Raw genomic sequence first — 25,555 nt, forward strand, 5'->3', positions numbered from 1 at the left:
ACCTTTGCCGTGGTTGCCCTTGGGGCCATCGTGGTGCGTGGCCTTGATGCCATAGCAGTGTTGAGCTGCCTTGATACCATCAATGCCCTCGATGCCATCGAGCTGCAGGGCCACCATGGAGGCCATCAGGCATGTTGTCCACCAATGTCTTTCGTTGCTGCTCTCGACAATGTTGAACACCACCAATGAGGCACTGGGATCGCCATTGAATGCCATGGTTTTCCGCAAGGCCCGTCGACTGCCAGGGCTCTTGAGAGCCCTCGAGTACCACTGAAGCCCTCGAGTGACAGGGATTTGGGCCTTGAATGGATTGAGCGCCAGCGTGGCCATTTACTCAAGGCACCCTGGATCGCCGAGGCTATATACCATCGAACTGATCAAGATTCGGTCCAGCGCCGTCAAAGCCCTAGGTGCAGCATCGTGTGGTGTCCTTGATGACATCCATCTTTGGTGAGCGCAAGAGCGCTATGGGCCCTAAGGGCACTGTAGGCACCAGTGGACGTGGTCGGATGCTCAGGATACGAAAGCAGAGCCCCATGGGCACCGTCGGTCACTATGGACTGCTGCTGTCATTCCATGAGGAAAATGGTGGTGAGCCATTCCCAATGCAGTTTCAAGGGCTGTGTCCAGCCTCTTGGAGTATTATCAGGTACTGGAGGGGGTGATGCCAGAGAACTCCACCCACCACCATGTTATACCCAGAGCTCTAGTGTTACTGGGGATGCCATCATCACATTGTTCCTATGCACTCCGCTGGGAGTTACTGTAACAGTGGAGGACAGCATGTGTGGTCAGGTATGGCAAGGCATCTAATCCAAGTGCCTCGGATGATGGCAGGCAGTAGTCTCCCTGTCTGTGCAGTTCTCAACCATGCCAGGGTTCTGCCATCATTGCATCTTGGTCTCAGCCATCACAAAGTACTGGGGAGGACTATATTCTCCAGTTGCTCTATACTGTATAGGTGTGTGTGTGTGTGTGTGTGTTTCCATTGTGGCGAGCACAATAGGTTGTGTGCTGCTGCCACAGGACTGACCTAGGACTGCGTTCCTGGTCGAACCCCAAGGGGAGTAGACACCAGGAAGATATTGTCGGGAGTCTTCTCCTTCCTCAGAAGAGGAATATCTTTTTCAACCCCTTTCATGTCACAAATCCCCTTTAAGGATATGCCCCTGGGGCTCTGTCCCTGGCAGGTTTATTGCTGAACCGGAGCCTTGATTCTTTGAATTGGTACATTTCCTTGTAGGCCAGGACTACCATCCTGCTTTTCTTCAGAGAAAGCAGAGTTGCTTATCTGAAACAGGTGTTCTCCAAGGACAGCAGGACGTTAGTCCTCAGGAAACCCACCTGCCTCCCCTGGGATTTGGTTTCTCCATGTATTAGCTATATTATGGACTGAGGGACTCTGCCTAAGAGGCAGGGTGATGACTACAGCTGCACATGCTCAGTAGGGCATGTTTGAAAGTTCTAGATTCTTTAAGATCAAAGTTCTGTGCCGGACACCATTCGATGTCAGCCATGTGTGAGGACTGACATCCTGCTGTCCTCGGAGAACACCTGTTGCAGATAGGCAACTCTGCTTTCTCTTCTCATTGGAATGTCTGAAAAAAGTTTCAGGTCAGATTAAAAAGCAATTTAAATTATGCTCTAATTGCAGGCATAAAATATCCAACCTGGACCTTCATGACATTTGTCTCAGATGACTTGGATTCATGCATGCATGATATGGCTAACTGTTCTGTGTTTGGTAGGATGTCTCCATGAACACTCTCACATAGGGAGCCTAACCTTCAAACTTGTCCATGCAGCCCCATATTTGGGCATATAGGGGTCCACACAGATTTAATCAAGTATTTTAAAACTTGCATGAAGCCATATGCGTAGGCTTTAAAATATGCATATCTCTGCCCCACAAAGCCCACGTGTACTTTTCAGTATATTTGAAATTTTGCATGTACTTGAGATCTATAGTATGTGTGTACTCTAGTATATACCTGAGCATGCATGCTTCTGGTCATGCTGGGTCAGACTTCTTCCAAAATGGCCACCCTGGTACAAAAGCCAAATTTATTGGCAAATCTGGCTTTCCTATTGTGGCCGACAAGGACTTGCTATTCCCTATCACAGAGATAAGGCTCAACGCCAGGTGCATGAGTCAGGCCTAACAGGGCCTTGAATTTAATCATGGGAGCTTCATACCTTAGGAGGTAAGTACCAAGAGGGAAGTAGGAGGTCAAAAATTAAATAGAGGGCAATCAGGGTGCAGGTGCAAAATGACATGAAATAGTTGGAAGCTCCTGCCCTCAGCAAGCTGTTTTGCACAGAAGCCAGTGTTAAGGTGCTTCCTCACACATACACACACAGCCAGAGCTGTAGGTGCAGCACAGCCTTGCAAGGAGCTTCAGTGGACATCACTAATGCAGTTATGGACCTAGGAAATTTCCAGGGATGGGGGCGATGGGCAGCCAAGGTTACAGTTCTTAGTATTAAAGTGCTATTTCCTATGACAAGCTTTGGAGGTGGCCCCAAAACCTAACAGCATATAAAGATTTCAAAAGGGACAGTGAAGAACCACTGTAAGGGTGAGTCAGGGATTAGTTGGCATGAATGGAAACATGCCATTGTGGATGACATGGAAAGAGTATTATTCAAACTTCTCATCTGTACAGATTTAAGATCTCAAAAAGAAGGTCTAGGAGTTGTGCCACCTGGTAGAGAATTGGCTGGAGCAGTTTCATGCTAGGCAGGAGCAGGCCAAAGGTCAGTTCGCATAACACTCATCTAGGCGGTGTCCATGTAGTCTTTCTGTTTGCAGCTTCCATCGCATACCCCACTATTGCCCTGTCAGCCAACTAAACTCTGTCACAGCTTGATAGAGAAGTATCCCTTCTGCACAAAAGGCACCATCCTTCTAGAACCCATAGGTGTCCATCCAGCAGAATGCTGGCCATACCACAACCCCAGGATCATGGCTTGCATTGCCATGAGGCAGTACTCTAACAGCATCACAGGTCAAATATATATGTTTTTGGTTGTTAATGAGAATGCTAGAAATCTAAAGTAGGAAATCTCTTGGCCTACCTTCCAACAAATTTTCTTTGTCTAGTGGCAGCATCATGACTGTGAAAGCATTGGAATCCAAGGCAGACAACTGAAAAACTAACCCTGCCACAGGATCTACCTTTGAGCCTCTATCACTAACTAGCCACCATGCTGTGAAGTGCCTCCAGTTCCGTTAAAACTTATATCTGGTCTTACAGTCTCTGATAGAGGATGGGTGTCCCACAGCTAGGACCATTTCCCATTGCCTCCACCCCTACCATAATTAGAATGCATTCTAACAGTTGTTATGATGCTCCACATCATATCCCTGTGCACACCAGCTGACAGCTTGCCATACAATTTTTTCTCTTTTCACAGACAGCAGCTTCTCCTCAGGAGGAGGAAGAGGATAAGGAGATGGATGGAGCAGGTCTCTCCTGCCAATGCAGTTGCAATGCTGGCTGCAGATGGTCATCTGCCATCACTACCACCTGCAGTGGCAAACCAGCTAGACCCCCTTCCCCACATGGCAGCCCCGGATCTCTTGGTGATCTGCCATACCTGCCTGCTCCCCCTGGGTTTGCCCCTGATTTCCAGCCTTCCCTTCCTGTCCATGTCCCTTATGGCCTCCTTCTCAATTTCCCTCAGACATACCTCACAAGGGTGTCCAGCCATTGCCAAGGGAGAGAGATGAACATTTGGTGGTTAGTTTCCCCTCGAATCAGGGTAGTACCTCATGGCAATAGAGTTGGCTCTGTGGCAGAAACATCTGTTCTTGCCACAGAAGCCCAATCTCTTGTGGCTATGAGTGGAGGAAGCAGTTGACAACATGCAAGCTGACCCCAGGAGGTTGGGTGGCAGTGGTGGAGCACCTTGTGCATGCTGAAGAGAGCCTCACAGCTGCTCTTTTTCTGGTTGGCATGCACCAATCACCATTGTTCCCAGCTTCCTACACCTGTCAGGACCTATCCTCCTAGGTTTCCTGGGTCCTTTTTTGTCATATAAACAGTTATGTCCCTAGTTTTTCCTTTCCCTTCACTTTCTTTTGCATACTTTATATATATTTTTTCTGATAAAAAGTTTATATTTGCAACCTTTTGTGTACTGCTTTTTCTTTTGCCTGCTAGGTGCCATGTCACCTCAGAGTCAAACCCCTTTCAGGACAGCCTATTGCATTCACTCTCACACCCACACACTGGCCTGCATGTAGCTATGCAACTAGTGTATTCCAATAACCTCTATCCTACTCTATTAGCTGCCTCAGTTCCACTTCTCAAAGTAAGTGTGTCAGGTCTAAGCAAAGCTCCCCTGAGTATCCTTGTTTTAATGGCCAAAACACTACAAAGTTATATGTCATCATTTAGGTCTTACCTCCTTTAAGTGCCAGAGATGTGTGTGAAGCTAAGCCACAAGCATAAGGATAGCCTTTGGAGGGTCAGGTCTTGGTTTTATCATTTCAACTACCATCACACAATGGGGAGACAGGGTGCTGAAAAATAGTGGCCTTTTCACTGATAGGAAACCTTCCAGCAGACAAGAGATGCCATATAGATGTGCAGGTACATGTTCTTTTCAACAGAAACTGTTTGTATTAAGCCTATTTATATTCCCATTTCAGTCACATCAAAGCAGATTATATTCAGTATTGTAAGCATTTCCCTATCCCCAGAGGTATACAATTTCAATTTGTACCTGAGACAATGGAGGGTGAAGTGACTTGCCCAAGATGACAAGGAGCAGCAGTGGGATTTAAACCCTGGCTCGCAGCTCACTGTTTTAACCACTAGGCTACTCCCTGACTTCTAATTATCTGCATCTATCTTCCAAATGCTAGTAATGTAAAGGAAATTAATAGGACTCAAATCCAGTCTTACCCCATGGTTAACCCAGAGTTAAACATATGACTCAAATAAGTAGAAGCCCAATTCTCACCTTCTTGCTATACACACTGACTCACCACCCAGGTAAGGGCCAACTTTGCACCACAAGGATCTCAGCTTGCAACAAGAAATCCTTTAATTGTCTCTCCAACACAAACATCTCAGGAAGCTTCACAAGCCTATGGAAATCTACTAACCCTTACAGCATTTACCCCAGAGCCCCTATCTTGTACCTGTTATGTAGGCAAAAGTAGTATTTGAAGACCTTCTCAAAAACCAACTGTGAGTTATCATGGATTCCTAGTTGTAACCATTATCTTGTCATCTCACCCACCTGCCCCACTATAATTGAGGGTCTACCCAAAGCAACCTTTCAGAGTCTGAATAAAATCACCTGTTGCAAGATCAGAATTGGCTGTACCCACAGCAGCTTCTGTTAAGTGCCAAATTATGCTTTATGATGCTTACCGAGGGATACAAGAACACTTAGATTTTGTAGAAAGTATAATTTTTATTGATCAATATAAGTATTCTTGGGAGATGCTGATGCCACTTCTCTGACAAACTGACCACCAGCATCTCATTGTATACATGAACTGATCCTTCTTTTATAAGTAAAATACAATAAAGTACTAGGTTAGAAATTCTAAAAGTGCATGACTACCCAGAGAATCATTTACATAGATTGTCATGTCAACAGCATGATAGATTATCCCTAAACTATCCTGATTATTTCTCCAAGGTGGCGCCCATTTACCATCACCTTTGTTCTCTTAGAATATTGCTGGTCAGGGCAATTATCACCTCTTAGGCTGTGTTTACAGATGCCCCTGTAAATGGTGCCCCTGTAGTGACAGTCTAGCCTGAAGTTCCAACCGTTTCCTTCTGGTTTTGTGACCCTATAATTAGGCATCACAAAGTGTCGCCAGCTTCAACTGCTGGCCAGGTGTCCTTGGTATTCCTGCAGGTCAGGTTCAGTAGGACATTTGAAGTTCACATAGCTAGAAAGGCTAAGATAGCAGAGGATTCTGGATCAGTTGCCGTCTCCATGTTGGTCTCAAGCTCAGGCACACATATCATTTCCCTCTTATGCCATTCACAAATGGCAAGAGTGCACACCCAAGTACTATAGGGGAGGACAGAACCATAAGAAGTGATTATGGCAAATGGGCTAAAATGTGTAGGCTAACAACTAACCTTTTCTGTGCAATGTGATCCCTCTAGATCCCTACTAAAGTAAATGAGACTCATAGATAGACACGCATTCTCTAGTTAACAAATGATAGCATTGTGACTAAGTTTCACTAGATGTTCGTTAGCTCTATAGTTGAGCTGCAAGAATGGCTGCATTATAAAGAAGAACAAACTTATAATAGCAAGACCACATATGTTATCTTTCAGAGTCAAGTAATTACATAATAATGTAACAAGTATAAAGATAGGAAAAACAAAGAGAGACCAGTATGAAAGAAGTACTTTTCTCATAGAATATCATTTACACTGGGCGAGGCTCTGCAAGGAGTACAGTCTCATAATGAGAGGCAGAGACAGGAGTGGAAAGGCATAAAACAGAAGAGAAAGAAGAGCAAATATATGATAAGAGAAAAAGAACATTGAAAACAACAACCCAGGATAATATTTGCTACAAAGGCAAACAGGGATATAAGCAATGTACATAACCAGGACAGTGAAGGAAGCCAGGAAAATAAAGAGGAAAACCAAGAGTCAGCAGAAGGGCTCACACTGTATTGTGTATACATAATGTGGGACAAGTTACAAAAGTGTTGCAAAGCATAAGACATGTTCTGGTTATAGGCAGAAATGGGACTATAGGTAAACAGAAGTGTCACACTACCAGAAAGCATCTGAAAGAGGTTGTAAAAAACTCTAGCATGCTGTTGGAGCGCACTGTTAACCCACACTTGGACACGTGTTTTCCCTTACCCCTTATTCAGTAAGGGGAGGAAAACGCGCGTCCAACCCGCGGCACCTAATAGGGCCCTCAACATGCAAATGCATGTTGAGGGCCCTATTAGGTATGCCCGCGGGATACAGTAAGTAAAATGTGCAGTCAAGCCGCACATCTTACTTTAAGAAATTAGCGCCTACCCAAAGGTAGGCGGCTAGTTTCTGCCGGCACCGGGAAAGTGCACAGAAAAGCAGTAAAAACTGCTTTTCTGTGCACTCTCCGTCTTAATATCATGGCGATATTAAGTCGGAGGTCCCGAAGTGTAAAAAAAGTTAAAAAAAAAAAAAGAAAAAAAAATTTTAAATGGGCCTGCGGCTTTCGGGCCGAAAACCGGACGCTCAATTTTGCCGGCGTCCGGTTTCCAAGCCCGTGGCTGTCAGCGGGCTTGAGAACCGACGCCGGCAAAATTGAGCGTCGGCTGTCAAACCCGCTGACAGCCGCCGCTCCGGGCTAAAAGGAGGCGCTAGGGACGTGCTAGTGTCCCTAGTGCCTCCTTTTGCCCGTTTCTACTGCACCACCTAATTTGCATATTGAATCGCGCGCACCGGCGAGTGGCCGGTGCGCGCACCGAGAGAGCGGGCGTTCGTCTGCTCTCCCGCGGACTTTACTGAATTGGCCTGTAGGTAAATAACCTGATAGGAAGTGTTACAGGAAGAAATGCCCAAAAAGGTATACAGGGAACTCATAGTAGAAGGGGAATAACCAAATTCGGTTTATTGGGTAAGGTTAGGAGCAGGGGGAATAGAATATGAAAAACCAGCAATGTGAGTATCATAAATGCAGGCTGCAGAAGAAGAAATAAAGGAAAATACTTGTGCAGAGGCAGCAGTAGGGCAAGCAAGAGAATGCTGAAATAGAAGGCATTCGATAGTTGCAATTAGCTGCAGTTCTTACAAGAAACAGAACAGCACATATTTGACATATGCTGGCATGCAATCTAGCAGGCAGAAGTGTACATTCCTCTTAAACCTTAAATCGCTGCTGAGACAGTAAAGTTTACAACAGGGAAGGGAAGATCCAGAGAAAAAGACAGGTGGGCAAAGAGTCAAAAACTCAAGGGAATATTTGGTTTACACCAAGACATATCACACTGTAAAGTGGCAAGCAGTGGAACAGGGTGATTGATTAGTGTGATCAGACTAGCTTTCATAGATAAAAGTAAAAGAGAACATATCAAATAATCATCTAGCTGACTCAGTAAGTAAATGCATATATGCATTATAAGGTATAGGACTGGAAAATCTACAAAACGCTTGGACTGTAGGGACTAATAAAAACTGCATTAATTCAGAGTGTATCATTAACTTGAAAATCTAAATAGTGGCATCTGCAAATAGGTACATAACTAGATATTGACTAGGTATATCATAAAAATATTTTTGTTATGACAATCAATTATCACATGTCAAATAAAGGTACATTTATTTGACATGAAAAACATAAAGAAAAGATCAGTTATAAAGTGTGAGCACTTCAGTCCATATAATGAAGGGTGCAAGATGACTTCTGTGCAAAGGATGGGATGATTTCTGAAATCAATGACACATGGCGTATACATTTCTCCCAGTATGGTGTATTTCTGACGTCGGAGCATAGCCTCTTAACTCATTATTAGATGTGTATGTTACGGATTAAAGCCTAATATAAGAGTAAAACAAATTCAAATTAATCAATGAGAAAATTCCATCATACCCATAACTCCCTGCATCTAGTAATTCCTACATATACTATTACTAATCTGCATAATGTTCCCACTTTATTATTAGGTAACATGCAATAGTCAGAGCCACAAACAACTTAGGTGCTCAGACATTACATAGAAACATATATTTCACTGACCTGACACATAAATTCATTCATTGCATTCTTCAGGTGTCATGACACAAATAACATATAAAGACAAACAACAATTAACACATATTTGAGCTAAAAAAATAGATCAAAAAGTGTTTGGATCGATCCAGATTAAAACAAAAGTCAAAATTAAAATAGATCTATTTAAAAATGGAAAAAATCAAACTGGGAAAGAATGTAATCTTCAAGCGTTACAGCTCACATGGCAGAGAAGGCTTTATGTTGTCAACCTGGAAAAATATAAAATCTGGCATACAACAAAATTAAGGTAATGGTTAAAGTGAAATTACAGCTTCATTGAAACTGAACATTCTGATATGCCTTAAGAACATACGAACATAAGAAATTGCCATGCTGGGTCAGACCAAGGATCCATCAAGCCCAGCATCCTGTTTCCAACAGAGGCCAAACCAGGCCACAAGAACCTGGCAAGTACCCAAACACCAAGAAGATAATACCCAGACACCAAGAAGATCAAGTACCCAAACACCAGCAAATAGCGGCCATGAAGCTACTTTCTGGTCTCTATTGTTATGCCTCTAGGAGGCACTATCACAAGTTGTGGTGTGAGAGCTGCTCTCCATCTGCAGATCTAAAACTCATTTTGTTCCATTTTCTAAGGTGATAATGTATAAGAGAGGAAACATAATCTAAATCAGCATATATGGTTGAATTACGCTGCAAGTTACTGCTATACCCATCAGTAAACCATGGCATGGAGTCCTGTATTTCTGAATTTGAGATGCATCTGTTATCATTAGAATTTGACAAAATTTTTTCAATTAACAAATATTTTAGCATTGATTATATGTATATAATTTCGTTTTTCTTTTTTCTCTGGTATCTGTTTAATTAAATAACACATGTTTTTAGTCTATTTTCTTCTCTTACACATTACCATACCATAACTCACTCCATCCACTCTTCCAAAAGGAGAGCTCCGTCAGTTCATTTTTTTAAATCCTTAAACCTTGTATGAGTCTATTACGATGTCTGAGGAATGATTTATATTAGTGCTTTGTAAGATGAAATTAATCAGAACAAATTGGTGCTGGATAAGGAAATAAATAAAGGCTCCATTCCCTTTTTCAGAATGATTTTTGTGTAGCTCTTCATACTTAAAAAAACCAAATAGAAGCATTTTAACTCTCACCAGAATTAAGCAACTTTCTTACTCTGGTTTTGTTTTCTGCTGCAAAGAGGAGTGAATTCCTGAGGGTGGGGCTATTGTTATGCTCGCTGCCCGCGGCAGCCCCGCAGTGCGACCCTCTCACCTTTCTAAGCAACCTCCAGGCTCCAGCTCCCCATCGCTTGTGGCGAAGAAAGAAAGAAAGCTTACAAGAATAGAAGCTGGGACCGATCACATGCAGGCTGAGAGCTGCAGTGCAGTGATCGTGTTGGGAGGAGTTGCCTGGTGTATCTGACAACGCCGGAGGTCCTGGGGCTGGTCGGAGTAGCAGTTTGAGGGCCATTGTGGGGCTTTCTTCAGTGTGGCTGCCACATGGTAGACCTGATGGTGCCGGCATCACAGCACACCAAAACTCATTGGGCCTCCAACTTGCACCAGATACACTTGAATTCAGATGATCTTTGCTCTGACTGTGCCTCAGGGGATGAGGGAAACCTCCATGAAGGCTGCAGGTTGCTGGAGGGTCACTTGCTTGGCAGGGCCAGTATCAGAGGCTCCTGGAGGGAGCTGAAAATGTGGCAGCATCTTCTGCACATACGGTAGAAAGTCTTCAGCACCTGCAGGACCCAGGGACTCTCCTCCTCCTCTGTCCCCAACAGTCATCGGGAGAAGATTTGGAGTGTGGGCTGGATCTGGATGAGGATGACTCTGAAGATGGGGAAGATTTCTCGGCAGATTTTGTGCTGCTCCTTCACAAGGCCTATTTGGCTAGGCAGGGAGTGGCAGAAAAGCGATCCCTAGGTGGAAACCTGTGGTGCCCCTCAAAGAGTTTCAAGGTGGGCCCATGGGGGGAGGGGGTTCTGGGACCTTGCTTTGTCGCCTGGGTCTCATTCGACTTTTGGAGGAGATGGACCTGGAGGATGCTGGGGTGTCAGATGATCCATTTGAGGGAGGTGGCGTTCTGGGGGATGACCCGGGATATTACTTGGCAGTGGTCGACCCGTTTGATGACCCAGAGGTGAGTAAGGATGTGGCCGACCTGGATGAGAAGCTGTTGACTGAAGGAGATGACCCGAGAATCGTTTGGTTGTTACAGAAGAAGTTATGGCCTCTTACTCCCCATGTCTTGGATGAGCTGGGGATCAAGGTCACCCAGGAGGATTCTGAAAATGAAGGTGTGGATCCAGGCTCGATGGCCTGCAGGGACCACCGAAGGCTTTCCCATTGCCTAAGAAAGTGAAAAAAACTGGTAAACCGGGAGTGTGATACTCCGGAGGCTGGCTTGAAGGTTAGTAGGGAGATGACGAAGCTGCATCCGTTGACGGAAGAGACCTTAGAACCACTGAAGCTGCCAAAGAAGAAGACTACTATACCAGTGGCAGGATTGGATGCACTGAAGGATGTGCAGGATCGCAAGCTGGAAATCCAGTTGAAGTGGATATTTGAAGTTTCAGCCTTGAACCTCCAGGTGGCGATTTGTGGTAGCCTGATGCAGAGGGCCTGTTTGCGCTGGGTGCAGAAGGCACAGGAGAAGGAGTCTATCGTATGGGATCCTAAACAGGCCACCTGGCTGGAGGCAGGAGTGGCTTATGTGGCAGATGTACTATATGACTTAGTCCGGAAGTTGGCCAAGAATATGATCTCTGTGATAGCAGTGAGGAGACTTCTATGGTTACATAGAAGTCTTCTCACTCCTCACTGGTTTTTACATAGAAGTCTCCTCACTCCTCACTGATTTTTTTAAGTATGAAGAGCTACACAAAAATCATTCTGAAAAAGGGAATGGAGCCTTTATTTATTTCCTTATCCAGCACCAATTTGTTCTGATTAATTTCATCTTACAAAGCACTAATATAAACCATTCCTCAGACATCGTAGAAGACTTCTATGGTTACGTAGAAGACTTCTATGGTTACAAAGAGTCACACCCAATTAGATCAAATCTGGGGGTACCCCAAGGATCATCCCTATCACCCACACTATTCAATATTTACCTCCTCCCACTCTGCCATCTACTAACCAACCTCAAGCTAACGTACTTCCTATATGCGGATGACATACAGATCCTCATCCCTATAGCTGAATCACTCCACAAAACATGGTCTTATTGAAATAGCTGCCTTACAGCAATCAACAACCTACTCACCAGCCGCAACCTCGTACTAAACACTAACAAAACCGAAATCCTCCTAATAGCCCCAGACAACTGCATTCCGCTCAACCCTCCAATTTCTTCCCAATTCTCCATCACATCTATCGACCACACAATGCATGTAAGAGACCTTGGTGTGCTACTAGACAACCAACTCAACCTATGCAAATTTGTAAACAATACCACCAAGGAATGCTTCTTTAAGTTGCAAGTATTAAAAAAATTTAAAACCACTTCTGCACTTCTGAGATTTCCGCCTGGTACTACAATCTATCATCCTCCCAAAACTGGATTACTGCAACTCACTCCTTCTGGGCCTTCCCGCCAGCACTATCAAACCACTTCAGATGGTCCAGAACGCGACGGCCAGGATCCTCACAAACACCAACAAAAGGGAACACATCACCCCTATCCTCAAGAACCTTCGCTGGCTGCCTATTAAATTCAGGATACTCTTTAAAGCCCTCATGATGATACACAAGGCCTTGCACAACATCTCCCCCCTCAACCTAACTTTCCAAATTCAGCAGCACATTACCAAGAGACCCATCAGAAGAGCGTACAAGGATATGCTACACACCCAGCCGGCAAAAACCTCACTGAGGAAACGCGCCCTTTCCACTGCAGGTCCCCCACTTTGGAATTCGCTCCCTCTGGACCTCCACCAAAAACCCTGCCTTTTGGTATTCAAAAAGAAGCTAAAGACTTGGCTATTCAGCCAAGCGTTCCCTGAGAGCTAAGATCTGATGAATCGAACTTTATAGATGCTGGTCCACCAACCCCACTGTAAATATGTTTTGAATTGTACTTTATTTTAGCTAATCGTGTTTTGAATTGCAGTCCATTTGTTTCACTGTAAGTTCATTTTCAACCTGTTCCAATGTATCCGCCCCAGAGGCGACAGTTCAGTTCTCTGTAAACCGGTGCGATATGTATTCTATACAGGAACATCGGTATATAAAAACTTAAAAATAAATAAATAAATAACATAATTTGGTCAGCGGATGTATGGTCTAAGTCGCAGCTGTGTAATCTTCAGTTCAAGGGAAAGCTGCTGTTTGGAGAAGACCTGTACCAACTGATGAAACACCTAGGAGAATCCAAGGGAAATAAATTGCCAGAGGATAAGAAAGCTGTCAAGATGACCTTTCCACACACTCCCATTTTCAGAATTTCAGGCGGTTTCGGTCTGGCAAGAGTGTCTCGGGTTCGGGGCAAAAACTGACCTCAGATCGATGGCATTCCTTTCGGGGTTCCCTAAGACTTCCAGGAATGGTCCAGTCAAGGGACCAGAGGAAAGGCTTCACAATGAAATCGGGCAGGTCTACTCTTCAGTAGAAGTGGTAGGAGGGAGGTTGTCCTTTTTCTATAAAGAGTGGGCCAGGATCACTTTGGACCAGTGGGTTCTAGTGGTGATAAGAAATGGTGACGCTTTAGAATTATCTCATCTAATCAGGGAAGCTTTCATGGTGACCTATTACATATCTCGGGCTAAGCAAGAGGTGATACAGGATACACTGCACAGCTTGCAAAGCCTGGCTGCAATTGGACTGGTTCCCACACTGGAAAGGGGGCAAGGAAGGTATTCGGATCTATTTTGTGGTCCCCAAGAAAGAGGGTGATTTCCAGCCCATTCTGGACTTCCAGAAAGTCAACATGGTAGTGCGAGTGCCTCATTTTCTGATGGAGACGTTGAGAACGGTAATTGCTGCAGTCTAGAAAGTAGAGTTTCTGGCAATTCCGGAACTGACGGAAATCTGTCTGCATATACCCATTTAGCCAGATCACCAGATGTTTTCACAGTTCATGATACTGGGGCAGAATTTCCAGTTTTGGGCCCTTCCGTTCGGGTTGGCAACTGCACCATGCACATTCAAGATAGTGATGGTGGTGGTGGTGGTGGCTGCTCTGAGAAGAGTGGGGATTCTTCTTATCTGGGCGATTATTTCATTTGGGCAAAACCAAAGGGGAATGTTGTCAGGTGGTGCAACAGGTGATGGAGATGTTACTCGATGGGTGATAAACTCGGCCAAGATGACCAAGAGTAATCTGGTGTCAACCCAGTCATTGTGTGGCACAGTCTTTGTCACCCCGGAGAGGGTGGTAAAGATTCAGGCTCAGATACTAAGGTTCTTGAGACTGCCAGTTCCCAAGGCCTGGGATTATTTAAAGGTGCTGGGTTCTATGGCATCTATGCTAGATTTGGTGCCATGGGCATTTGCCCACCTGCGGCCTCTTCAGCATGCACTGCTGTCCTGTTGGAGTTTGTTGTCGGAGGAGTATCAACGGCCTTTACCGTTGCAGGGAGAATCCAGATCCAGTCTCTTGTGGTGGTTATCTTGCCATAATTTGTGGAAGAGGTGGATCTGGAGACCCTGGGCTGAGTTGTGGTAATCACAGATGCCAGCTTCAGTGATTGGGGGCAGTCTGTCTAGGACAGATGGCACAAGGTCAGTGATCACCTACAGAAGTGGACTGGTCAATTGTTTGGAATCAAGAGCAGTTCGCAGCGCTGATGGTTTTCCTCCCTCAGGTCCAAGATCGTGTGGTGGGAATATTTTCAGACAATGCAACGACCTGGAAGGGATAGCAGTTTTGTATGTGCCCGGAGTGGACAGTGTGCAGGCCAACTATATCAGCAGGCAGCAGTTGGACCAGGGAGAATGGGAGTTGTCGATGGAGGCATTTGGCCTTATTCGAGACCACTGGGGCACTCCTCAGCTGGATCTGATAGTGTTGCGAAGCAATGCCAAGGTGGTGCAGTTCTTCAGTCGCAGACAAGAGGTCAGAGCCAAAGGAAAAGACGCTCTAATTCTTCCATAGCCGACAGGGCCTCTGCTGGATGTTTTTCCTCTGTGGCCGTAATAGGCCGCATGTTGTGGTGCATCAAGAAGCATCCAGGATGAGTGATTTTCATGGCACTGGAGTGGCCATGTCACCTGTAGTTCACAGATTTGATGGGCCCCTCAGGTTAGCTCATCTGCTGGACTGTTAAATCAAGGATCTATCTTCTCAGATTGGACGGATCACTTTTGTCTCACAACTTGGCTTTTGAGAGGAGACGTTTAAGATTGAAAGGTTACTCAGAGCCAGTGATTGCCACTTTACTTCAGGCCAGGAGACCATCCATGTCTATGGCTAACGTCAGGGTGTGAAGAGTTTTTGAAGCCTGGTATATGGGGAAGGCCTGGACCTGTTAAGGGTGGATATCCCTTATATATTGGCCTTTTTACAGCAGGGCTTTTGTAAGGGTCTAGCATATAATTCCCTTTGTGTGCAAGTGGCGGCTTTGGGGTGTCTCAGAGGTAAGTTGCAAGGGAGGCCTTTGGCATCGCATCTGGATTGGTATGGTTTTTGAAGAGGGCCAAGCATTTGTGGTCGCCATTATGCAGGCTGTGTCCGGCATGGAATTTGAACTTGGTTCTTCGAGTGCTATGTGGACCTCCTTTTGAGCCATTGCGAAGGGCGTCGCTAAAGGATCTCACCCTGAAAGTGGTTTTTCTGGTGGCAGTTTGTTCGGCCAGGCGAATTTCGGAGCTGTTTCTGAGAATCAAGGATGATGGGGCATCGTTGCATATGGTGCTTTCATTTCTACCCAAGGTTGTTCCCTAATTCCATCTTAATTAGACAGAATGATGAATCCTGCGAAAATGGGGGGCGGGCCTGCGAAAGCCCACAGCCTTTGCACCACGGCGGTGTGCTGGCTGCCGGCGTTCACATCGAATAGCGCCACCGTGAAAGGTGGTGCTATTCAGCACGCTACTGCAGACCATAATGTTAGTAACATTATCGCCAGCAGCGAAGACACCGCTGACTCCGCCTCCTCCCCTCCCCCTAATTTGCATGATATCATATGTGAAAAGGCCCTTTTCGCATGCTATAGAGGCTTATTGCACATGATACGGCTGAGTGTCAGTTGGTGTCACCACAGGATATCTGTAGGGCGGCAACGTGGTCTTCACTGCATACTTTCTCCTGATATTATCGGTTAGATGTTTGAGCGCCGGGGGAGCTGATGTTTGGCGAGAGTGTGTTGAGAGCAGATCTTTCAGATGCCCACCCAGTGTAGGGTTGGTTTGGTACATCCCATTTGTATGGACTGATCTGGGGTACGAACAGAAAAGGAAAATTGGTTCTTATCTGCTAATTTTTATTCCTGAAGTACCCCAGATCAGTCCAGAGACCCAGCCCTTATCTGCAAAAGACCATTCTGGCTATGTTGACAATCGGATCAGATTTTCAGTATGTATGTATTCAGAGCCTATAGGATGACCAGGTTTGGTTGGTTTCCTTGGGATTGATGAGGGGCTCCAACTTTACATTTGAAGTTCGCCCTGGGAAGACGGGATAATTGAGTTTTTCATGCTAGTTTGACTTGGGTACAGGTCAGTACTGAGGGACTGCATGTGGCACTCAAAGATTTTTTCTCTGACTCAATCTGCTGGTAGGGATGCAAAACCCACTTGTCTGAACTGATCTGTGATACTTCAAGAACAAAAAGGTAAGAACTAATTTTCATTTAATGCCTGATTTTCAAAAGCATTTACGCGCTTAAAACTGGGTTTTGCATTTGTAAATGCACTTTACTCATGTAAGTGAGCTTTTGAAAATTGCTACAATACATAAGAACATAAGAACATGCCATACTGGGTCAGACCAAGCGTCCATCAAGCCCAGCATCCCGTTTCCAACAGCGGCCAATCCAGGCCACAAGAACCTGGCAACTTAGTACCCAAAAACTAAGTCTATTCCATGTTACCATTGCTAGTAATAGCAGTGGCTATTTTCTAAATCAACTTAATTAATAGCAGGTAATGGACTTCTCCTCCAAGAACTTATCCAATCCTTTTTTAAACACAGCTACACTAACTGCACTAACCACATCCTCTGGCAACAAATTCCAGAGTTTAATTGTGCGTTGAGTGAAAAAGAACTTTCTCAGATTAGTTTTAAATGTGCCACATGCTAACTTCATGGAGTGCCCCCTAGTCTTTCTATTATCCGAAAGAGTAAATAACCGATTCACATTTACCCGTTCTAGACCTCTCATGATTTTAAACATCTCTATCATATCCCCCTCAGCTGTCTCTTCTCCAAGCTGAAAAGTCCTAACCTCTTTAGTCTTTCCTCATAGGGGAGCTGTTCCATTCTCCTTGTCATTTTGGTAGCCCTTCTCTGTAGGGTCCTTCATTTTTGTTTTTGTTTTTTTAAATTTTCCCAGGAATCTATCAGGGTTTATTATGACAAAAACAAAAACAGGAGAAAATCAATGGAAAAATGTCAGCCATTATTTTTCCAGGTAAATTTTGGAGTTTATTTTGGTGGATAGAAGGAAAATCAAACAATACTAAGCAGATTCTCCCACTCAGCAGCATCCCTCCCTGTACTCCCATCTCCTGCCTGTCCCTTTCTTTCCCCACATCCCCAACGAGAATCTCCCTCTTTCTCCCCCCCCTCCATTGCAACAGCAGTCATCCTCACTAGTTGTGCTTCCGGATATCGCCTCTCTCCTTCACTAGCCTGCTGGCTAAGGCTCCTCTGCTCTGCAGCACTGCACTTCTTTTTTGTGGGGCTGGGAAGTGCTTCTGGTGGGTGCGGCCCACTTCAAATCCTACATTGGCGGTACCAGGTTGTTTGGTGGGAAAGGGAGGCAGGACTTGAAACAGCACATCAGTGGCACTGGAGAGCGAGTGCTTTCACTGCTGGGGGACAGTACTTGAAACACTGCAGGAGTTTTGGCCTCCACTGGCTTCCAGCAGTTGCTGGAGGCCTTGAGATGCTGCATCTAAAGCTCTTTAATCAGCATAAAATTAGGGTGAAAATCAGTTTAAACTAATTGTCATTTTTGGAAAAATCCAGGACTTTATGGGTGAAATGTGGTTTAAAGTGCAAATGAAGGACCCTAAAGACATGCCATGGACTTATCAATATATTTTACCCACATTAAGTGCACTTAATCGGCTGGATTTTAAAAGGGTTACGCGCATAAGGTACATGCGTAACCCTTTTAAAATGCCCATGCGTGCGCCGAGCCTATTTTGCATAGGCTCCCGGCGCGCACAACGCCCCGGGACGCGCGTAAGTCCCGGGGCTTTCCTGGGGGGGGGGGCGTGTCGGGAGGTGTGTCGCGATCCGCGTGTCATCGGGGGCATGTAGGTGGGGGGGGGGGGATGCCGCGGCCGCCGCGGGCATGGTTTTGGCCCGGGGGCATTCCAGGGGCGTGGCTGCGGCCCTCGGACCAGCCCCCGGACCGGAACATGGCGCACGGCAGCCGGCCCGGCGCGTGTAAAGTTACGCCTGCCTCGAGCAGGCGTTACTTTCACGACAGATGTAGGGGGGGTTTAGATAGAGCCGGAGGGGTGGGTTAGGTAGGGGAAGGGAGGGGAAGGTGGGGGGAGGCGGAAGGAAAGTTCCCTCCGAGGCCGCTCTGATTTCCGAGTGGCATCAGAGGGAACGGGCAGCGCGTGCAGGGCTCAGCGCACGCAAGTTGCACAAATGTGCACCCCCTTGCGTGCGCTGACCCCGGATTTTATAAGATGTGCGCGGCTACTTGCGTATTTTATAAAATCCAGCGTACTTTTGTTTGCGCCTGGTGCGCGAAGAACAGTACGCACATGCGCTGTGTTTTAAAATGAACCCCGTAGTGGGTAAATGTCTTTTGAAAATTGCTACGATAGTATCTTACATTTACATGCATAACTCCTTTGAAAATTCACCTATTAGGCTCAAAAACCCAAGGCAGAGGGAAAATATGTTTATTGATTTGATTGATTTATATTCTGCCTTTCAGACCCTTCAAAACAATACATTCTGGTAATATAGGGGATACAATTCTACTAAGCACAAAAAAAGAGTGGGATCTAGGGTGATTGTATCTGATGAGCTACCAAACAGGTAGATAAAGGGACAGCAAAAGCCAGAAAGATGCTAGGGAGCATAGGGAGAACAATGGTCAGAAAAAAAATAGGTTATGAAATTACCCCTGTATAACTTCCTGGAAAGACCTTGGAGTCAGTCCAGAGGGTGGCTGCTAAAATGGTCAGTGGTCTTTGTTCTAAAGCAACATATACATTTTCTCTCATGCATATTCATTGTGGTTATCCTGAAAACCTGACTGGCTGGGGGTCCTGAGTACATGCTCCTAAAAACTTTCAGTCTTTCTGAACTTGGAGAGAGCATGTTTTATCAGTGCAATCAGATGAAATCTCCCACTTGTGTGGCTGATTTGTTCCATTGTCCATGGAGAACACCTGTTACAGGTAAGCAGCGTTGCTTTATTAATGATCTAGAGGAAGGAATAAACATCAATAGTACATGTTTTTCAGATAACACCAAACTCTGCCTCATTGTAAATACACAGGAGGGCTCTGATTTTACAGAAGGACCTAGATACTTTAGGTAAATAGACAGAGAAGTGACAGATAAGATTTAATGTTGAAAAGTGTAGGGTAATACATGTAGACCCCAAAATTAGGTAGAAGCAGGATACTCTGGATGGAGCAATACATGGAAGACTAATCAGGAAAAAGACCTGGATGTATTAATTTATAGCAAATTGGTAATGAGTATGCAAAGCCAGACAACAGTAGCCAAAGCTGGATGCAAGTCGGCATGCATTAAACCAGAGATAGAAGCTGGCGAGTTTGAAATTTATCAGGCTATCATTTTACCACTGTCTAAAGCATTTGAGCATTATTGATGTAGGGGGTTCATTTTTGGGCACCCATCCTTGAAAAACATATCCAAATGTGAGAAAACGTACAAAGAAGAGCCACCAAGTAATTCATTGGATACAGGAGTTTACATATGCTGAAAAATTGTCCAAACTGGGGTTATTTACTTACAAAAAAATTAAATTTAAGGGTAGTTCTCATTATATTATCTATCTATATAAAATATAGCAGCTAAACAAATTTTTGTTGCAAAAGCCCCTATCAATATTTTAGTTAATTTTCCTCAAACAAAAATCCAGGGGACATCCTTTAAGAATAAGGAATAATAGGTTTTATCAGTTCTGTAGAAATGGAATTTTTATGCAGAGTGTGAATATCTTATGGAAAATGTTGCCAGATTTATTAGAGAGGAAAGTATTGGTGGGTATTATGAAACAGTTACTGTTACAGGTTCACTGTGTGGTATGGCAAAAAACAAGGACCCCTTCTCAGGGGACATTCTCTATTCTGAACCTAAAACAGGGCTGGTATCCCCCAAGCACATTCTCACTTGGTAAGATCCACTGCTCTGAACACAAATGATGCCAATATCCTGCAGGCTTCCTTCCCGACAGGATCTGCTAGTCAAGAAAACCCAAAGCCACACTCACACAGTAGGTTTCAGGATAGCAGTGCAGAATACAGAGATATAGCAAAGACAATAGTTCCAGTGATAATAGTGTAGTATAAACGTTGTGACTGACTACAGAACAGCGGCATATAAACACAATCAAAACATAAATAAATAAATAATAGGGTCGCTGAGTTGCTTCTGTTGGTGAGGATTCTCTCGCTATGTCTGTTCCTCTTACATATCCCTCCTCTGCCTCTGTTAATTATGCCCTTTTCATCTGTGCATCATCAGAAGCATGTTTTGAGAGAAATATATAATTTTCCAAAACATAAGCCAGGCTGGGAAGTTCCTTCCCATAGATCTGTTTTAACAGTTGTACAGCCCCATGATGTCGGGTCAGTGTGAGAATGCTGAGACCAAGGAGGCCTATCTTCCACGTATGTCCTTAGCCAAACTTGTCAGACTTAGGCCAATCAATTGCATTACAGTTACATGCTAAGGAAAAGTGCTAATCTAGCAGTTCTGAACTGATCATCAGATATGGTGTTGAGAAGGAATTCTTTTCACTGTTACAGCATTGTTTTTTCATTTTTACCTGGATTACATTCTAGGGAGTACTGTTAGGCAGTCAAAAGAAGGCTGGATTCAGAGAGCCTCAGCTACTCTTTCAAACTGTGTAACATTGTAGTCTTTTTTAGCCTTCCTTAAATCAAGTGAATATATTCATAGTTGCATCAAGAAACATAATTTACAATGTATCTTTTATCTTTTTTTTTTTTTTTTCAGATGACAGACTCCAAATTGTGCTCCCGATAGTAAAATCATTTTGTGAAAAATCTTTTAAAGCAGATGAATCTGTTCTTGCTTCTCTGTCTTTGCACTTAGGGAAATTATGTCATGGACTGCAAGGTAGGCTATAGAGAGCCATAAAGCTATTCCATTCTCTTGCCTGGAGCACCAGATTTAATTCTCGAGTGCCTTGATCATACTGCTACAACATGTTGTTAAATAATAAGTGTTACTTATTTATCGTGAATGTGTTTTTGAAGAAGTCACTAGTATTCTTTTGAGATGCTGCCCTAGCCTAGTTAGAGTTTAGGCCTAAATATGCACCTTAATACTTTTAAGCTGCAAATGACCTCTAATTTTATGCTTCTATTTTAATGTTATATCTGAAATTGTATGCTAGTATTGTAATATTTTGTACCCCATTTTTTTAATGCAAAAAGACAGGTAAAAATCTAAATAAATAATCTATATGCAGGAGTCACTTTTCACAATGCTTTTATTGTCAATATTAATTACCATCAGTGTGAAAGAGAAGCTTGTTCCATTCATTTTCTTAGTAATTTGTGCTGTAAAGAAAATTGTTTCTAACATAGTACAGTCATAACATTTTTATTAATCTTAAGTAATGTTGCTTTCTTTCTGGTTAGTGAATTTCACATATATTCATTTTATAATCTATCCCCATTTCTGGGGATATTGTTTCCAGGACTCATAGGAATAGATGTCCTGCTTAAAGGGTTCCCAGGCCTGGAAGCACTAGAACCAAAACCACTGGCCAGAGAGCCCCAGGCCTGAGACTCCCAAGCTTGAGAGCTCTGATTCATGGTCCCCAGAGCTCTGAGTAAGGTCGCAGACGTGGAAACCCTGGAATGAGCAACCAGAAGTAAAAATCTGCATTAATTTGTAGTGCAGACCTCATTACAACAGCCCCTATATTAGCAGAATACTTGAAAGGTACAAACTGAAATGGAAATCCTTCTACAACTTGAAATCAGATTTTAAATCATGCTCACTTTGTTGGCAATCACTGTAGCAGCCTATTGTTTTAGGCTGCTAAATGTCTTCTGCAACAGATAAATGCCCCCATAAAACAGTTAATATTAGTCAATAAAAATAATTACAGCAATTGAAGTGAAATGAGAAAAATCTGTTTTCCAAGGAATTTCCCCAATTAATGAGCATACCTTTCACTGTGTCTCAGTTAAATAGCCATATCTGAAGTCTGTGTAATAAGATCATCAGTCTGTAATGAACTATAGCTCTTAACTCAATGATTTTGCTTTGTATTTTAAAAGAAATATTTTAAAAATATTGTAAATGCAGGTATGTCACATGCTGCTGCTTTTGGTAGAATTAGCACTGCTTTAATCACTGCTTGTGACTGACCTATTTGTTAATGATGGTGACTTTGATAATTTAGGGTAATAAACAACTATTTAAGTGATAGTACCTGCTGTAGTAAGCATCATCAGAATATAATTGCTCAATACTAATGCTGTCCCAAAACTAAATGTCATGTAATAGGTATTATTTTATAATTTTATAATGCCCATTTATGCATAATATCCATATATTCTTGTAGGAGTTTTTCCGTCAATAAGCAGGGATGAATTAGCCATGATATCATCCGGTGGCACTTAATACACTCATCTCTCCTAGCTAGTAGAGCTTTGAGCTATATTGAGCCCACACGGACATTGCCTCATGAGCCTCCTCAGTCATTTTTTTGTCCGAGCACTAGTCTCTCCAGATAATTTTCTCTAAAATCCTAAGAACTTATAATTTTGATTCTTTTTCTTTAGTCTTTGAATTGCCTCGCTGCTGTTACAATCACAATAGCACTTTTCAGTGCTATTCAAAAATGTAAAAAAAAAAGAGTAAAAAAAAACCATCAAGATTTTGCCTCCTCTGCAGGTCTGGCAAAAAGAAACCTATTGTGCGAGGATTCAAGCACCATATTTTTGGCAAGATAGTGTACCTCACAGATGGGAATGATCCCTGCTATCATTGCCTTGGTCTGGACGAAAAACAAGGAAACAAGGGCTGGACGAAAAACAAGGTCTGGACGAAAAGCAAGGAAACATTCTCAGCATACAGGGCGTATAGGATTGAAGATCTGTGTAAATCTCTTCAGAGTCACAGTAGGCTCTCTTCTCACTGTGCAGCTCTTCAAAAACTCCCCCATCAGTCCAGACCACCCTGCATCGAGGAAAAAATGTATTGAGGTAGATCTTCAAAAAATATGCGCGCGAGTACTTTTGTTCGCGCCGGTGGCGCGAACAAAAGTACACCAGATTTTATAAGATACGCACATATCTTATAAAATCCGGGGTCGGCGCGCGCAAGGCTGCGCAAAATCGGCAGCCTGCGCGCGCTGAGCCGCGCAGCCTGCCTCCGTTCCCTCCGAGGACGCTCCGAAATCGAAGCGGCCTCGGAGGGAACTTTCCTTCCGCGTCCCCCCACCTTCCCCTCCCTTCCCCTATCTACCCCACCTCCCAGCCCTACCTAAATCCCCCCCTACCTTTGTTGGGCAAGTTACGCCTGCTTGAAGCAGACGTAACTTGCGCGCGCCGCCCCGGCATCCCCCGGCACAGGCCGCAGTGCCGGGGGACTCCCCTCCCGGCCCGCCCCCCAAACCGTTGCCACGCCCCCGGACACACCCTGGACACGCCCCCTCCCACCCCTTTTAGGAAGCCCCGGGACTTACGCTCGTCCCGGGGCTTTGCGCGCTCCGGCGGCCTATGCAAAGTAGGTGCGCCGGCGCGCGAGTGCCCTGCGCACGTAAATCCGGGAGGATTTACGCGCGCAGGGGTTTTAAAATCTACCCCATTATGCGCTGGGGCCGTTGGAGCCTACATAAATTCTCCAAATGCGATGCATTGGCACCATGGATGCATGGTACATCAGCACCATCGACACAGTGTACATCAGCACCATTGGTCCAAGAAAACAAAGAGGTAGGCGATCTATGATAGCCGTCAGGAAAACAAAAAATAATAGATGCCTCAATCTTTTTCCAATGATTTGGGCATTTCATGAACACGTCTCTGTTTTAATAAACATTGGAAAAAGATTGAGGCATCTATTCTTTTTTGTTTCCCATCAGCACCATTGGTACAAGGCGCATCAGTGCGCGTGATGTGATGCACAGCACCCCAGCACACTTGACACTCAATACATCAAAGACTTCAGAGCATGGGGCTCACATTCCTTCAATGCATCTACACACTATTCACATGGTGCCCCAGCTACACCAATGCATGACTCATTGATAAATAATGCAGGAACACATGGCATCAGAGTTCCCTCAAGACAAATAATCCTATTGTAGCCAATGCATGCACAATTGAAGCATTCCTGCTTGGCACTGGCTGTGTCAACACAATTAAAAGAAGGCCCCTCAGGGGTCATGTGATGTAATAGAGAAAGGACATGTGCCTTGTCTACTCCAGGACCCCACTTCCCTGTTCATTTAAAATTTGGAGTTTGATCTTGCTAACCCCGATCTTGCTAACCCCGAAAACCTGCCCCTGTGCGCGCCGAGCCTATTTTGCATAGGCTCGGTGGTGAGCGCAAGCCCCGGGATGCGCGTATGTCCCGGGGCTTTGAAAAAGGGGCAGGAAGGGGGCGGGGGTGTGCTGCCGATCCGGGGGCAGTCCAGGGGCGGGAACGATTGCTCCAGCACAGCGGCTGTGCCGGGGGTTGGCATGCCGGCAGCCGGCCACTGCGCGCAAGATACGCCTGACAGGCACGCATAGATTGGGGGGGGGGGGGGGTGTTAGATAGGGGAAGGGAGGGGAAGGAGGGGGGGGAGTGGAAGAAAAGTTCCCTCCAAGGCTGCTCTGATTTCGGAGCAGCCTTGGAGGGAACGGGGAAAGCCATCGGGGCTCCCCTAGGGCTCGGCATGCGCAAGGTGCACAAGTGTGCACCCCCTTGCGCGCGCCGACCCTGGATTTTATAACATGCGTGCGGCAGCACGCGCATGTTATAAAATCGGGTGTACATTTGTGCGCACCGGGTAGCATGCACAAATGTACCCCGCATGCGCTCTTTTAAAAATCTGCCCCAAATTGTGGAGAGCAAAGGATGGCTTTGAAACTTCAGAAACAGGACAGAGAGAAATCGAAGGTCTCTGATGGGAAAATGGCCAGTTCAGTAAGTAGCCCACCCTTACCAGAGTCTATAGACCCGATGGTTCGTGTTGTAGTGGCAGCTGTAGCTAAGATACTAGAAGAAAAATTTGAGAAAACATGAAATTTGATGAAGTCCATACGCTACTTACCAATACCACAAAACAGTTTATAGAGGTGGAGAATGCATCTCAGGACTTGATTGATTGGGTCGTTTCTTTAGAAGCAGAAGTCACAACCTTAAAATCTGCCAGGGATCAGCAAACTGCAAAATTTAGACATTTCATTGGTCTCTCAGAGTCTGTGCAAGATAATAAATTTGCTGTG

General features: G+C 44.7%; 1 protein-coding gene across 4 annotated transcripts in view; it reads left to right on the forward strand.

Moving 5' to 3' along the window:
• PPP4R4 (protein phosphatase 4 regulatory subunit 4) overlaps positions 1-25,555 on the forward strand; it is a 553,487-nt gene that overhangs the window by 330,996 nt on the left and 196,936 nt on the right. For all 4 annotated transcript variants that reach the window (XM_029597867.1, XM_029597868.1, XM_029597869.1 and 1 more), the window contains one exon: positions 21,096-21,218. In XM_029597867.1, coding sequence (XP_029453727.1) covers positions 21,096-21,218 — 123 coding nt within the window. The remainder of the gene's footprint in view (positions 1-21,095; positions 21,219-25,555) is intronic.

The sequence above is a fragment of the Rhinatrema bivittatum genome, chromosome 4 (assembly GCF_901001135.1).
Source record: "Rhinatrema bivittatum chromosome 4, aRhiBiv1.1, whole genome shotgun sequence".
In the NCBI taxonomy this organism is placed as follows: Eukaryota; Metazoa; Chordata; class Amphibia; order Gymnophiona; family Rhinatrematidae; genus Rhinatrema; species Rhinatrema bivittatum.